General features: G+C 49.8%; 1 protein-coding gene across 2 annotated transcripts in view; it reads left to right on the top strand.

Annotated features, from left to right (window-relative positions):
• Positions 1 to 16,296, top strand: part of C2CD2 (C2 calcium dependent domain containing 2) — a gene marked incomplete at its 5' end in the record, with an annotated part of 89,326 nt that overhangs the window by 46,581 nt on the left and 26,449 nt on the right. For both annotated transcript variants that reach the window (XM_081027470.1, XM_081027469.1), the window contains 3 exons: positions 2,704 to 2,802; positions 13,249 to 13,368; positions 16,029 to 16,133. In XM_081027470.1, coding sequence (XP_080883596.1) covers positions 16,041 to 16,133 — 93 coding nt within the window. The remainder of the gene's footprint in view (positions 1 to 2,703; positions 2,803 to 13,248; positions 13,369 to 16,028; positions 16,134 to 16,296) is intronic.

Raw genomic sequence — 16,296 nt, 5'->3', positions numbered from 1 at the left:
ACAAGATGTTTGTTCTAGACTCATCTTGTATTTTCCGTTCTTCCAGCCCTGGATTCATCCATTTTTTCCAAACAGCCCTGATTCCTTCTAATGGAAAAGTGTTTAGAAATTAGGATCTGGGCATCAGTTGTGCTCTTTACTGCCAGGATCTCTTCACTTCTAGACCCTTTGAGTCGACAGAGCTAGGAAATATATATGTGAATACTAACACACTCATATGCACACATCTGTATGGCCTGTCTTTCTATCTGTCTGTATCTTCAAAGCCATGACTATAAAGTTTATACTGATACCTTGGACTCTAGGTCAATAGCGTAGAGTTCATTTTTTCTTTGTCTTTCCATATTTTTAACTTCCTTCCCCAGGAGGGAGGCCCCAGGTACTTACTGTCTGGAGTGTATTTACTTATTTGGTCACTTCTTGTAGACGCATAGAGTAGTTTCTGAATTGCTATCCTGTCGCCCTGTGACAAACACATTTACTGCCTAGATCACAGCATCTATGTGCAGTTAGGATACTGTTTCCCAAAGTGTCTTAGGATGGCTGTGTTTTTCATGGGTGATGCAGTTAAGTTTGTTTGTGTTCCCCCTGGGGTTGCTCTGACATCCTCATTGAAAAGAGAATCCATCTTTACCCCGGGGTCTGGGGAAACGCCTTTGTCCCAGGCTAAGTTTGCTAGTTTGCACGCGTAGTTTGGGTCTGTTCGGGACTTCCTGTTCCTGTCCACCGGCCCATGGCGTGTTCACGCGCCAGGTCCACGCAGTCTGAACTGGGGTCAATGGTGTGTTTTAGTGTCTGGCAGGGCTAGGGCCCCTGACGGTTTTCCTTTTTCGGCGGTTTCCTGGCAATTCCTGCATGTCACTTTCCCATGTGGCTGTCAAGTCGGGCTTTACTCTGAGCGGGTGGCGTCTGCTGTGGCGGCTGTCTGCACGGGGGCAGTGCGGGCTACACGCGAGTTTGTGGTTGGTGTTCTGCTGGTGCCAGGTGGCCTGGAGCTCCGCACCAGGCAATAGGAAAGGGGTCCTCATTCTCACTTACTGGTTTACTTCCTACATGAGACCACCCCTTGATGTTAACTTCCCGGAAGAACCTTTTCAGGCTTTTAATCCACAAGGTGCTGTAGGTAAGAGGCCACCGACCGCAGGTGTGCAGGGCGGGAGGCTGCATCTGGGCTGCTCACGGCGACCGTGTCTCTTTAGGCTGGAACAGAAGGTGCGTTGTCTGGCCCCCGCCGTCCGGCAGCTGTGAGCACCCCCGCTGGTGGGTCGCTTCCCTGCCTGGCACTGGGCTCCGTGCGCGGGGCGTCCTCTGCCAGCGCCCGGGCCGTGCCCCGTGGCACCCCAAGCTCATGGTGTGCCGCTGGTCAGCAGGTCACATGACAGCCACCGTCAGCCGTGGAGCAGTTCTGAAACGAGGATTTCATCACCCTTGAGGAGCAGATTTCATTCTCCCCTGATGCGTTTTTGGGAGTGAGATAGGCGTTGCTAAAACAGGAGGAGGTCACAAGCATGTAAACGAAAACGTTCTGTGCCTTTTAGCTGTATTTTGAGTCACTGGGAATTCTTAAGAAACAGCCCCCATAATGTTACTGCCTGCTCGTTTGCGCCGTGCTTGCCAGAAGAGCTCTCGTGCCTGGTGCAGCATTTTCACTTTTCCACCCGAACCTGTGTGCCATCGGAACCGGCTCACCCCCGGGCAGCGTCTGACAGACGAGGAGCGGTGGGAGCCGCGGGGTGCAAGTTTTCCTTGACCTGTCTGTTCAGAGCGTGCGGCCTGTGACACTTTCCACGGCCGTCAGGAAGCCTTTAAGAAGAGTTTCGTTCCAGGGTCGTATTGTTGGCTTGAGTGTTTGGCCTCTCAAGGAATTTGCTTTAAAAAGGACGAGGCCTGCTTTGCCGTCAGGCCCTGATTTGTTCCTGTATAAAACAGCAGTCTGGCTGCCTTGGGGCATACTGATTTGGTCGCACACCTGACTCACTTGGAGACCTGAATTGCAGGAACCTAAAAGGACACAGGCTGACACGCCGCGGGGCAGTTTACTGAAAGGGTGCGGGAGTGGGATGGACAAGCTGAAGGCAGGCTTGAGCGAGGAGGCTTCGGGGGCAGGGGCGGGCAGCGGCAGACGTCTGTGAAGCAGGGACTCGGGAACCTGCTCCCCGGACTCAGCCACCAGGCTGGCTCCTTTCCAGCCAAGGAATCTCAAATTCCGGGAGAGGCAGCCGGCTCCTGGGTTCCCTGCGCACCCATTGCTCAGTGGGTGGGAGAAGGGAGGTGGGCAGCCAGCAGCCAGGGAGCAGGGAGAGGTGATTGTCTAGAAACAGGGCTTTCACCAGAAGGGGAGGACGCAGCCCTTGACCTGCTGTGCTCGGCCAGACCCATAGGTCAGCACGAGCAGCTCCCCACAGAGCCCGGGCTTCTTTACATTCTGAGTACCTCTCACCGCCCTTAGGGACACAGCTTTGGTTTCCTTCCTGCGTTTCTCCATTTCCCACCCTTTTCTTCTCTCTTACTGAGTCCTGCCCCCCGAGCGCCATCCAGCCTGAGCTGGTTCCCAGGCGTGTGAATTTACTGATACTTGACCATCACTGCCATTTAGAAGCGCAGATTTAACTAAAAGAAGCCATATGACACTGTCTTAGATTTGCAGAGCTTTATAGCGGCCCCGCTGTGCGTGCTTCCCCTCACTGTGCTTTCCCATTCCAGGGCCCACTGCTCCTGTCCTTCCAGGAGGACCCTCTGCAGCCACCCTTGGAGCTGGCCGTGCAGCAGGTCTCAAGTGTGGCCAGGTCGGCCCAGGAGAAGGTGAGCTGTGGTGTGGTCACCTGTGATGGGCCTTTCCTTACCGAGGAAGCAAATTTAAAGCTGGGAGGGGGAGTTGATTCTGCCTTAGAATTATTGAAAATGTGGACACCTTGCATACAAAAGAAATCTGATCCATGAACTGGTGAACAGATAAATAGAAGGTGGTGTATCCACATAATGGAGTATTACTCAGCCTTAAAAAGGAAGAAAATTCTGACGCAGGCTACGATATGGATGAGCTTTGACGACGTTAGGCTCAGTGGAAGACGCCAGATACCAAGGACACATACGAACGATTCCATTTATATATGAAAAGTCCAGAGTAGATAAATCAATAGACACAGAAAGTAGATTCGCGGTTGCCAGGGCTGGGTGGGGGTGGCGTGTAGGGGGAGATGGACGCTGGCTGCTATGGGCACAGGGTTTCTTTAGGGGGTGATGGTAGGCAGAGTTTACACAACTCGTAAAGTGTATTTTAAAAACATTTAACATTTAATTCTACAGTTTAAATGGGTGAATTATATGGCATGTGAATTACATCTCAATAAAATATATACATTGATGTTATTGTGTGTGTGCAACTTGAGCCGCTTAGATATTCTGCAGAGTTCATTTCATAGTTGCTAACAGTTCACAGGCTGAAATTACTTATTAGGCTGGTCAAATACCATAAATAATTTGAATGACTTTTTAAAATAGAAAGTATCTGTAAAAATTCCTAAAACAACTTTCTCTTAAATACAAGTCTTACCCTCATATCTCTCTCTGTTTTATTACTAAGTTTAATGCACACCATTCAGCAGATGGCAAGGAAGGGAGCCCTTTGGGACCCCAGGTGGAGAAGCAGGGCGTTGCCAGCCCCGCCCTCCCTGCCTCAGCTAGAGTATTGTTTGCCTTTGAAATGCTTATCGTTCTGTATGTACTATTTTCCCACAAGCTTCCTCTTTAGAGGGCTTGACAATTTTGAGAGTCATCCTGGTTAATTTACACAGCTCTATTCATTTGCTTTAACTACCGTTCAGGGTTCTGGACGGAACAGAGCTTGTTTCTCCATTCTCTGTGGATGGAGCAGGAGGTTATTCTCTCGCTCTCTCGAGTACAGCAGAGCTGCAGTGGATTTGCGTGCGTACTGTGTCCTAACCCCTCCGGCACAAGCACGGGACTGTGTCAAGGGTAGGCATGGAATTGCAGACTGGCAGGTATGCATGCTTCAGCTTGACCAAGTATTCTAGAACCGGTCCTAAAATGCCGCTCCAGCTTACTCTGCCCTTTCCTCATCCCCTTGCCAACCCTGGAGTCGCAGTTCCCTATAATCTTGGAACAAGTGTGGGGAATTCTCTGGAAGATACTGAGGTTCCAGGAGGAAACCAGTGGCAGCAACGCAGGATGTGAGCCCAGCACTGCCCTTAGAACTGGAAGGTGCTCGGCGAGCAGGTGCTCCAGTGCCTGAGTGTCACGGACCAGGGGTGACGCACAGATCCCTGCAGGCCTGACCCAGAGTGGCCCCTGCGAGGGACGCGCCTCCCGCTGCAGCAAGCGCTGTCTCTATTATGGGCAGATACTAGGGACCGTCCCTTTGTGGTGGCGGTGTCCATTTGGTGTTTTCTGACCCTGTGGGAGAGGAGAAGGGGGGCGCCCCGGGGGTGTAGAGGAGGGAGCAGAGACTGGAAATAGCTGTAGACCATGTTTAAAAGTTTGACATGGAATGCCAGAGAAGCAGCCTTTGAAAGTGGATGATTTAGCTGTTTGTTTTAATACAACTGCAATAGGGCCAAACAACATGGAAGTGTATAAACTTTCTCGTCATAAAGACTGCCCTTGAGTCCCGGCACTGAGCCCTCCTCGCTCTGGTCCCCGGGTGGGACCGCTGCCCACTGTCCAGTGTTCCTTCGGAGGCTTTGTGCCAACCACACGCAGGTGGGAGAGTACACACGCCATCCTGTTTTGTTTTCTAAGTTTCTTCACAGCTCGTGACTTTTATGTTTTTTTGGCCAGATGAGGAAATAAGAACTTGTCACTGCCTCGTCATGCTGTGGCTAGTGCTGTCCTCGAACCACTGGCCAGTTGGGTGGACAGGCCCCCTGGCCCCCGCGTAGTGTGGGAAAGTGGGTCCAGTGGGGTTGAGTGTTGCCGTAACGCCTGTGAGCACGGGGCCCTGCTGGGAAGTCGGGAGTGGGACCCGCCCAGGTGCTTGGATCCTGTACACGGCCTTTTCCACTCTTGGCCGAGCACCTTGGCCGGCCGCAGCACATTTCAGGGTGCCCTTTTGCCAAGGGACTGAACCTGGCTAATCAGAGTTTCTCTCATAATGCGTCCCCAGCGGGAGGTCCCTTTACATCTGCACATTTAATGAAGGTGAGGACGCATGAGGCCCCTTTACTGTTGTTCCAGGAGCTGCTGTTCCCCGACTGCCATATTGGGCAGGACACTGACAAGACGGTCCTTTTAGGATATAAACCACAATGTATATGGAATCCATCGTCATGTGTTCTCTCTACTCTGCATAATTCTTGAGAAGGAATCCGAGGCCCATACACAAATGTTCTTAAATAAATACAGGCATGTGATTTCAAGGCCATCACCCTCCCCTTTCTAAGTTCCCTCAATAGCGTCAGGTTGTACCTTTCTCATCTCTCTAACTCAGCCCCGACAAGGGTCATGCGCGTGGCGTCTGAGCTAATGACGGGCAAGCCTGCCCGGACTCAGGGGTCTGGTGTGTGGTCACGTCTTTGATCACCTGGATGAGAATGGGGGCTCTTAGCTGCCCTTGTGGGCATCTTCCTGACTTGTGTTTGGTTTTGAGTCTCCTTGCAGGCCCCTAAGAAATAGAACCCGGCCTGCCCGGCTCTGCCGGTGCCCTGAAGACCCCTGTGGGCCAAAGTGGTCGCCTTCGCAAATACCTGGTCCATGAGCATCCTCCCCACCCCCTGCACAGAGAGTGGGCCGCACACACGAGCCTCCAGTAGTTGGAGTCCTAGTTCAGGACCCGTGATACGTGCGGAATTCATAGCTTGCAGCTTTGGAGGAACTGTGTTTACTCACGACACTGCTGACACCAAGTGTGGGTTTTTCTTCCACCCCACAACCAGCTCTCCAACTTTCTGGAGCCTAACTGGGTGTCTGAGAACTCAGTTCTATTCAGACACCGACTACCCTGGAGTAAGCCCAGACCCCGCAGGTTCAGGACTCAGGTCACAAGAACGCCCCCACTCCAGGCGCCAGTCCCAAGTCTGGGCCACCCATACTTCTGACCAAGCGGCTATAAAGTCGGGGTTCCCCATGCCTCCTCAGGCTCAATAATTGGCTAAACAGCCCACAGAACTCAGGAAACCCGTTCACTTACTGTTACCAGTTTATAATATACCTCAGGAACCGCCATGTGGAAATGATGCCCAGGCCAGGCACAGGGTGTCCGTCCCGCTCTGGGGGCAGCACCTTCCCACCACCGTTTCATGCTGACCAATTCAGAGCCCCATTGTCGAGGGCTTTTTATGGAGGTTCCATTACGTGAGCACGACTGGTTAAGTCCCTGGTCATTGGGGACTGAACTCACCTCGGGCTCCTGTCCCCTCCCAGGAGGTCGGGACTAGGGTCCAATGTGGCCACCCTCTAGTCCTGTCGTGATCTTGCTGGTGACCAGCCCCCCTCCTGAAGCCACCTAGGCGCCCCCAGCCCTCAGCACTCAAAACACGCTGTTACCCGTGGAGAGAGTCCCAGGGCACTAGGAGCTGTGTGCCAGGAACTGGGGCAAAGACCCCGGGTCTGTTTATCACCAGCTGCAGCCCTGCAGGGGTGGTGACATTTTCCTGAGGGACTTCTCCCCTGCACGGAACCTGGGCTTGCCTAGCAGGGCATCTTTCCAGAAGGTGCCCCTGTCCCCATGGCTTGTTGTGTGCAGGCACACACTGCCCCCAGGCCGGTGGCAGGGCCAGGAGGGCCCGGGTGTGCCGAGAGGCACAGGCGTTCCCGTGGGGCTCTCTGCGTGGGAGCTGTCACCTTTAAACTCCTCTGCGGGCTCCCCTGCCTCCCAGCCCAGTGTCGACATGCGCGAGCACTCTTTCTTGTCAGACTGTAATTAAGCTCTTGCACAGAGCAGTGGGTTTCTACCTACATTCTGTTTCCTCACATCCTGGGAGAGGCTCTCTCCAGAGTCTGTGACCCATACCACGAGTGGCCTGCCAGCCAGCTCTTCCTCCACATGAAGCAGCAACACCTTCCCAGCACCTCCCCGAAGTCCCACGTGCGGCTCCATGACAGCGCAGGCGTGAGGTCCGCGAGCTCAGTGCAGGGAAACTCCTTGGTCGTGAATCGGGGTTTGGGGGGTTGCGCTGTGAGAGGTGCTCTCTGAGACAGCCGTGCACCTCTTTTAGGAAGCAGGGTAAGTGTCTCTGAGCGTAACGTTTATTTGGACAGCCTACCCATTAAAATGCTGGGAGCGATGTCGGCTTTCTTGGAGTGAGGCCAGGTGTCCCGTGAAAACTTACTATCTGTTTTCACTGCCGTTTGTAAATCAATAGTCTTCTAATTAATGATCAACTGTCGGTTAAAGTTTCAGACAAACGTAATAACCCATGCAACATGGGGACCGGAAGTGGTGACTAGTTGGATCTGAGCTTGTTTGGGGCGTTTCCCTCTCTCCGGAGCTGCAGGTTCTGTCTGTAAAGTACTCATTCCTCCCTGGCGGGGCTGGGAGGGCGCCAGCCTGTGCAGCTCCTGCATAGCACCTGCCACGTCATCACTGCAAGGCTATCAGGTGTGACCCGCCCTGGGCCATGGCTCGAGTCATTCTCAGGGAGCTCAGACACTCCTCTGCCTGAATATGTATCGTGCCCACTGTATAGAGGAGGAAACTGAGGCAAAGAGAGGCTACGGCTCTTAGCCAAGGTGACCAAGAGCTGCTAAGTAGCAGAGGCTGGATTTGAACCCCAGTCGACCCCCAGAGATGAGCTCCAACCGCTGACCCAGTGCCGTTACTATTATTTTTGTATTGTTCGTATTTCACTTAAGCCCCTACTCCCACCCTCAGCATGAAAGAGACAATGAAGGTAGAAAAAGAGAACTGAAAAGCACTAAACAGCCTGTGCTTTCGTACAGCCAGAGCAGTATAAACTCAGGCAATTGCATGGAATTTCCCCCAGAATCATCGTGCATTGTGTGTCGGGGAACCTGCATCAGCACTGGGTGTGTCTTGGGCATGGTGTGCACACGGGTTTTTTTCCTCCCTAAGGCTGTCGGTCATACATTTGTATACTGAGATATTCTCTGTGAGCTGCCGGGGTCTCCTCTGCTCTTCCCAGACCCCAGTGTGCCCCTTGGTTTGCAAGGGTAGCTCCTTTCAAAGTGCTCCATGTTTGCGTCTCTGGTTGCAAATAGGATGCTTGGTTGTTGAGTTTTCTTTTTTCTTTCTTTGCATGACTTGAAATTCCAGTTACTCCATTAACCTAGTATTTATGCTAAAATGCTAGCAGGTTGTAAAATTGTTTTGAACTGGGCTTAGCAAGGACCAGGCAGAGGGATCCCTCCTGGGAGGCCCCACCCTCCGTGACCCAGGGTGGAGGCTGCCCTGAAGGGAGCAAGGCCTTCCGGGACAGCACCTGTTTGTTTGGGGTACAGAGTACAGAACTGTGTGGCCTGGCTTCACTTGGAGAAGACAGGGTGAAGGGTTCCACTGGCAAGCTGTGGTTTTATTTTTATGTTGAGTCCAGAGCCTGCGCGTTGGCATGGGTGTGACAGAGTGACCTGGCCCCACATGGGCCTGCCTGGAAAAGACCCAGTTCCCCCCTGCCCTTCACCTGAAAGGAAGTGTCTTGCATGTGTTCCCTTATTCAGAGAGTCGACTAAGAACTTCACGTTCACAGATTTTGAAGCTAAAGAATGTGTGTATTAAACCCTATTAGTAGTGACAGGACCCCCTGGAAGCCTCATTGTTCATTTTAAAGCCTCCGGACAGAAGGGATGGGTACTGTTGCTGGGGGTGGGGTGTTGGAGCCTGTGGGGCCCAAGGTACAGCCCTCCATCACGTTACGGAGAGTGTCTGCCCAGCATTCTTTGGGCTTGGCTGCCACCTTCCCTCTCAGTTCACTGGGACGGTTCCGTATAAAAATCCATCTTCAGCAATATGTTGTGAGTGAGTGGGCAAATAGGAGATGTTTTGATAATATTTCGCCCTAATGGATTTTTACTTTTTAAACTGAGTCTCTGTTCCAGAGTAGAAACGGTATTTTCTATCAGATTCGTGCTTTCTTAAGGAATCTTTACAGAGGCGAGCGAGACTAGCTTGCAGAGCTGGGAAAGAAATCTGATTGGGAACGCTAAATGATTCGTGAAGGGTCTTTACTTCTACTTAATGTTGGCGCTCTCTGCTCTGGATGTTACAGAGTGTGATTAAAGTGAAAAATATTCAATGACATAAACCCTTTTAGGTGCATTTTTCTCGGTTGTGTTTCGAGTTCTTTGGAGACAAAAGTAATTAAATTATTTCCAGTTGTCCAGAGTGTTCTAAGAGAAGGAGCTGAGACAGCTGTACAAGATGCTGAATTGGAAAGGAAAGTGGAAAGACTGCAGGGGATGTGAAAATATTAGCGGTCTTATTTTCTGGCTGGTGAACAACAGCAAACCTAGGGAGTGCCCGGTCTGGAATTCTTTGGTCCCACCTTCTAAGCGTTGGAACAGTTTCAAGATAAGATCTATTTGCATAAGATGCGAGTATTTAAAGTCCTGAGCTGGAGGGAGCACAGAAAGGTGAATGCAGGGGTCCCCACTCCGTACCTAGGTGCAGGTTGTGAGGCGACGGACACACAGACACAGTGTGTCAGCCTAGGGGCCTGTGGATGGAGAGGGGTTCTGCGGAAGGTGACCTGATCATAAATCCCCACCTGGGCGGGTCATGGAGGGTGGCATGCCTCAGGCATCGAACTTCTTCAATAAAAGGTTTATCTTTGCCTTTAGCCAGCCCTGTCCGTTGTTTCTGTGTGCCCAGGTTAACACACCTTTGAAGTTCCTGTTTTCAAAACAGATCTCAAGGGGGGGTGATTTTGTTAACTCTCCTGTAATCCTATCCCCACCTTGCTTTCTCCCACCTCCTCCTGATCTTCTGTTCCCTCCTTACTTCCAAATGCACAGAGTGAACGGCAGCCTGCTGTTCCGGGGAGCCTTCGTCTCACTCTGCTGAGATCTTGCTGCCAGATGGATCCTCTGTTTGGTGACAATCAATTTTTATAAAAGTTCTCTACAGGTTTGGGTGTTCTTTAGTCAACATGCTTTTTGAGCTCCAGACTGTGCCCTTTGGGGCCCCCACCCTCCATAAAACGCTCTCTTACGTAGAGGGGAAGGGGGTTTATCTGGAGTGCACAGTTCAGCCGTCTGGTGCTTGATTTTGAGGTGGTTTATATAACCAAGGAGTTGTTTGCTTGCTTTGGAAGTAGTACCTCAAGAATAAAGCCGGTGGGTTCGTGGCACCTGTTTTCAGGGGTGCTCAGCCATGTGCTGTCGGCTCCGTGAGTCCTGCTCTGGGGCCCACTGGCTCACTTCTGCTCTCGGAGAAGTCCTCAGTCGCATTGCAGACACTGGATAGCGTTTCTGTTTAACTGGAAGGATCGAGTATCACAATCGGACTGCTTCCGAGGGAAGCCCGAGTGTCGAGCATGCAATGGCTCCCTGTGACTGGGGTGTTCCGAGGTGTGAACCTGGAGAATTCGCAAGGAAACCTCGTAAACACGCTGTGTTTTGGGTCGGGACACGCTGGCAATGAGCTCAGGGTCTCTCCCTGTTCGCTAGTGTTTCGGTAGCTGTCAACGCCGGACATTCTGGCCCCTTAGGAAAGCTAGCTGGCTGGAAGGGCCCGTTCGGTCTTGCACCAGATGCTGCTGTGTGCTGCTGTTCCAAGAGCACCTCGGGACAGTGAGGCCTTGCCACTGTTCGCCTGGGGTGAGGGAATTTAATCTCCATTGTGGATAACACCTTCATGCACTAAAAGAAGATTACTTATTTTTAAAACCTCCTTTCCATTTTGTTCTCATCCAGACAAATGGGACATTATTGTTCTCAGGGTGGCAGGGGCACAGGCTCCCCTGGAAAAGGAGGTGGCCCTACTCATTGTCCCTCCAACTATACTCTCGGGAACGGTGGCAGCGTTTTGTTTGGCCATGTTGAGATGGTGAGGGTAGGATCAGATTAGCGTTTCCAACTGAACGGTCAAGAGAGGGAAAGAATTGGCTGGTCTGTGTGACTGGCTTTTTTTAGAGGGTTGGGAAGCCATTGGGCTGGGAAGACCCTCCAGCGGTCTAAATGAAAAGACATTCGGGCCTGAAGATGCCCCATTTTTAGTGATGGCACTTTCCTTCTTGACATGACTTAAATGGTAATTGTAACCTTTGGAGTCTCATATTCCAGAAATGTTAAAGTCTTTTAAAATTTGTTTGTTTGTTTGTTTGATTAGTTGGTTGGTTTTAATCAAGTGCCTGAGCTATTTATTTATCAAGGAATGGAGTGGTGGGGAAGCTTCTTGAAGAATGGATCCAAGGGAAACCAACTCTTTCTTGCTCGAGTCAGCGTACTAGTAAAACTGTCAGTTTTCTTGGTAAAATTCTAAGGAACTCAGTATAGAAAATTACAAAGAAAGAAGTAAACCAGTCATTGTCTGTTTCCCTATGTTATGCAGAAAAAAGTCCCAGGCTGTTGAGACAAGGGACAGTGAACTTTCTCTGTGTCATGTGATTTGTGTGTGTAACTCCTCTGGCATCAAAATATGTCCCTCGAAGAAGGATTGTTTATAGAGCATTTATTTTTAAAATGAATAGACATTTCTTATACAAACATTTTTTTTTTATTCCAACCTTCTGTGAACTCTGGAGATGCAATAACATGGTGAAGATATTGTGATTAATCCACATAAATCCATCTTCTGAGAGCAGCCTACAAGAATGGATGAAAATAAGGGTTGTGCAATTTTCTGCCAGTATTGAGAACAGGCAAGATTTCCTTTTTCTAGGTCTGTGCCGTTGACATATTTTAGTGGCCACTGGAAATTGACCCCCCGCTATGGGGCCCGATGTACAGGGCAGGTTTTGTTGGAGGGGGCAGGTGGGCCCTGCGTGGAGAGATGCTGGCTGTGGGAAGGAAGGAGCTAGCCAGGGATAAGAAAGAAAAGGCAGACGTTCTAGCCTGAACTTTGTGAAAGAGCAGGCCCGACAAAGGTACTGTTTTGATCATCTGTCCACTTGGTACTTTAGATTCTGATAAACCCAGCAGAGAACAAAAGACTTTTCCTTCCCAAGTGACACCCTCCAATGTGGGGTGATCAGTTCCCTCAGGAATCTGGGGGTCCTTCCTGTCCTGTCTTACTCTCAGCCTCCTGACGGCTGGACTCTACCAGATACATGGGCTGCCCACTAGCTCCCCCCCCTGCCCCTACCACCCATCCTCCCAGCCCGTGCACACCTGGCACCTGGCCTGGAAGTCATCCTACCCTGGGCTTGCTTGGCATTCTGCCAGGAGGGTGGCCTACCTCGTTCTAGGAGGTCTGCGCCTACAGAGGGATTCTGTGGCAGAAACTGGATATTTCTCTGTGTGGTTACAATAGTCAGTCATCCCTCTGATGCTTTGTGATTTATGTGGGGAATGTGGCCTGGTTTATGCCTGGGGTAATTATTTGTCTTCGTCTTAGAGGTCCTTAAACGAGCTCATTTTATACTTCTGTTTTGGTTATGGCTGTATAATTTCTTAACTGTTTAATGTTTCATATGTTCTTTGAATTATCCCCACATTGTTGAAGATCACGCTAGGTTAAACATTATTTAGGTAGACATAATTTCTTGTGTTCAGGGTACATTTTTTATCTTTTACTTGTAACATCTATAGCTTATTTTTAAGGCTCATTTTTAGTGATTGACGATGGCTAGGGCTTTCACTTGTATGAATGTGTAAGTGTCTGGGGGTGGAATTTAAAATCAGCTGGTGTGGAGAAATAGAACAAAGCAATACTACAAGAAAAAAATCTTTACTTGTGGAAAGAGCATAACATCTATTAGGTGAGTGCAAAACTAATTGTGGTTTTTGCAATTATTTTTAACCTTTTAAACCGCAATTACTTTTGTTCCCACCTAATAGATCTGGGCAAGAAAGAGATTAGCTCCTGAGACATCCATCGGGAAGAGAAGATTGGAAGTATTGTTTCTAGTTTTTAAACCACTACATAACGGAAAAGGTGTGAATCTGGATATTTTTCCAAGTTTGAAGTTGTAAATTCTTGTCCTTACTGATTTTATAAAGTCCAGATTATTTTGTTCAATGAAATAGAGACGTCTGTGATACAAACTCTCTCCCTGTCTTCCTCTCCCTCTTTCTCTCTCTCTCTCTCTCTCTCTCTCTCTCTCTCTCTCTCTCCCTCTTTCCATTTCTCTCTCGTATAAAGTTCCATTGAAGCTTGTTATCTCTTTCCTCCTGCAGGTAGTGTCTTGTCACGTGGTGGGCCAGACCATTCAGTTCCTCGTCAGCACCGGGCCGGCCTCTCCCGAGGACACTGGGCGCCAGCAGTATGGTGTGCGGTTGTCCCCATTTCACTTACAGGTAAAGTGGGGAAAACCATTTCCTAAGCATGGTGTAATCACAAGGCTGTGCATACCCATGTTTTCTTTTTTTTTAATTAAAGTTTATTGGGGTGTCAGTGGATACCCATGTTTTCATGAATGACCATTCATTTCATAATTTTCAAACCGTAACCTTCTGTATGGTATCTGCTGGAAATAAGAGCGTGTGTGATATGCATATTATATATACACACATACACATGTGTACACACACAATGTATATATAATGAATTTAGATGTTGCCCATCTATCAAGAATGGGAGATACGTTATTTTTCAAGGCAGGTAAACAAATCAGGTGTGGTCGCCTGGTAGAATCAGGTAAATGGCATGTGAGATGACGAAAGTGTCTGTTAGAATCAGATCTGGCCCCCGGAAGTCAACTGCAGCCTGGGACAGACAACAGCTTGGGGGCTGGGGGGTGCATTCCTCTGTTTAGTTTTTGAAAAACTCAAGTTGAAAGGACCCTTTATTATTGGTATATGTTAAAAAATGAGTCTGACCATTGGTTTTCAGATAGTCTATATTATAATCGTTCTAATAGCCATATATAACTACTTTATAATGTATGTATAGTTACATATTACTATTCATAATTATACATAACAATTACATAGAGAGACACATACCCTAATTATAATAGACTTATGAGGGAAACTTCTGGATGTCTAACCCTCACGTAATTGTGTGTCTCACATTAAGCAGATGTTCGCCGAAGGTCCCGTTTAGCTGGTGTGTAAACATTACAAATTTCTGGGTCTGTTTTAGGGTCACTGCTGGTTCAGCCCTGTGTTTCCTCTCCTGGGTCCTTGTGCTTCGCTCTAATTTGGGGGATGAGCCCAAGTCATACAGGATTCTTGCCCACAAGCGAAGATGATATTCTATATACTTTTTGTACAAAGACATGGTTTTAAATAAGCAAAGCAAACAAGATTTTCTGGCCACCTAAAATGGCTTTTTTCTGAAATCTAGACCCCCCCCCAACCCCACTCCAACAACACCCCCTTTTTGAGTTGAAGAAGCTAAGTGTTGATCTCCCGACTTGTCAGATGCTAATGCCTCCTGTTCACCCCATTTTTTGGACAATGTAACTAGAAAATAACTTCAAAGTCTGGGGCACGCTTCAGCACTGGCTGAGTCCAGCAAGGACCGCGAACGTTAACGGAGGCAATGTGGTTTCTGAGATGGCTTCATGTGTCATTTAGCCGTTCAGACACAGTTAACACGATAGTATCTTTGATCCCTTAGCACAGTTGGAAAGCAGCCTGTGGGTTGCCTCTCCAGGCAGAGGCAGCTGCTGGAGGTGGGTGAATTATTGATGCCCAAGGCAAGAGGCGTTCCACTTCTCTGTCCTTCTCTGTCAGATAAAAGCTGCACAAAGGGCTTGTTGCTCCACCCTTACCCAGGTGGGGACGACTCAGGGACCTGTGGCAATGAAATGCATGTGAACTTGCATTCAAGTTCACAGTGACAAGTGACAAGGGACATCATTTCTCTCGCCATCTTGCTAACATGAGGTCCGAGTCCTGAGTCTCTAAAAACACAGGCTGAAGCCATCCTTCCCTTCCCTTCTGTTGAGTGGTGGCGAGAAGGGTGCAGATGGGAAGAGCTAAGAGTTTTGTCTCTGGCTGAAAAACAAAGGCTGGTGTATTAGTTTGCTATGGCTGCTGAAACCAATGACCACAAACTGAGCTCAAAACAGCACACATGTACGAGTAGCAGATTCCCATTCTGGAGGTCTAGTGTGCAGCAGGGCTACAATCCATGTGCTGGGGCCTGCCTACCTTTCTGGAAGCTCTGGGGCGGGGAATCTGTTTCCTTGTTCCTTCAGTGGTGGGCAGAATTCGGCTCCTTGCATGGTAGGTGTGAGGGCTGATTCTTTGCTGGCTGTCAGCTGCAGGCGGATCCCAGCTTCTCGAGGCAGCCCCACCGCTGGGGCTGGCACCGTTCCTTCATCTTCAAGTGACATCTCTGGCATGGTCATCTGCCTGCCTCTTCCATTTAAGGGCCCCTATGATTCCACTGGGCTCACCAGCATAACCCCGGATCAGCTCCCCATCTCAAGGTCCTTACGCTAATCACACCTGCAAAGTCCCTTTTGCTGCATGAGGTCAGGTCCTAAGGATCGGGGCATGGACAGCTCTGGGGGGCCATTCTTCAGATCGGAGTCCAGTGAGATGTGTAGTGGCCCAGGCAAGAGAGGGTCAGAACCCATGTGCTCTGCGCACAGCTCTCGGGGGACGTGTGAGCGTGACTTGGGTCAGGCACCCTGGTTCCTTTCTGTTACTCCTCTTTTACACTTTGCTGACACTCCCAGAAAAGAAATGCCGGATATAGAGAACTGTTCATTTAAAGGAGACTGCAGAGTTTCAATGACATCTGGCTGTCAGCCACCAACCCTCAGGTTCCTCTCTGAGTTGTAGGGGGAGACAGGACAGCGCAGGTGGGGGTGGGGCATGGTGCATACAGTGAAGGGGGAGGTCGAGGGGAGCTTGGGACCATCCTTTCCATTTTGAAAGCGCACAGTATGGCACAGGCTAAGCAGCTGTCTAAGGAAATCAACACACACGCACACACAGACACGGTGAGGCCCTGGTGGAGAGAGCATCCCTCCAATAACCTATGTTTTTTCTTTTCCAAGCTGGAGCTCACCATGGAAGAGAAGAGAGAGGACATTCAGATCCGGTGGTCGTTCGTCAGCGTGCCAGAAATGGCCATTACGATCCAGCCCAAAGCACCCAGGGAGGTCAGTCCACAGGTTTCTATGATTCCTCCGTTGGCGAACATGCAAATGTGTCATGTTATGATGGATTAATTCCTGGCTGTACCTGGAAGCAGCTGTTAAGCCTCCGGAAGCCTGCTGGGGGTGCCCCCACCGGCTCTAATTGGGCTGGGCATGTTTTAAAGCA

Source organism: Rhinolophus hipposideros, assembly GCF_964194185.1.
Source record: "Rhinolophus hipposideros genome assembly, chromosome: 2".
Lineage (NCBI taxonomy): Eukaryota > Metazoa > Chordata > Mammalia > Chiroptera > Rhinolophidae > Rhinolophus > Rhinolophus hipposideros.
This window is presented reverse-complemented; position numbering and strand designations above follow the sequence as displayed.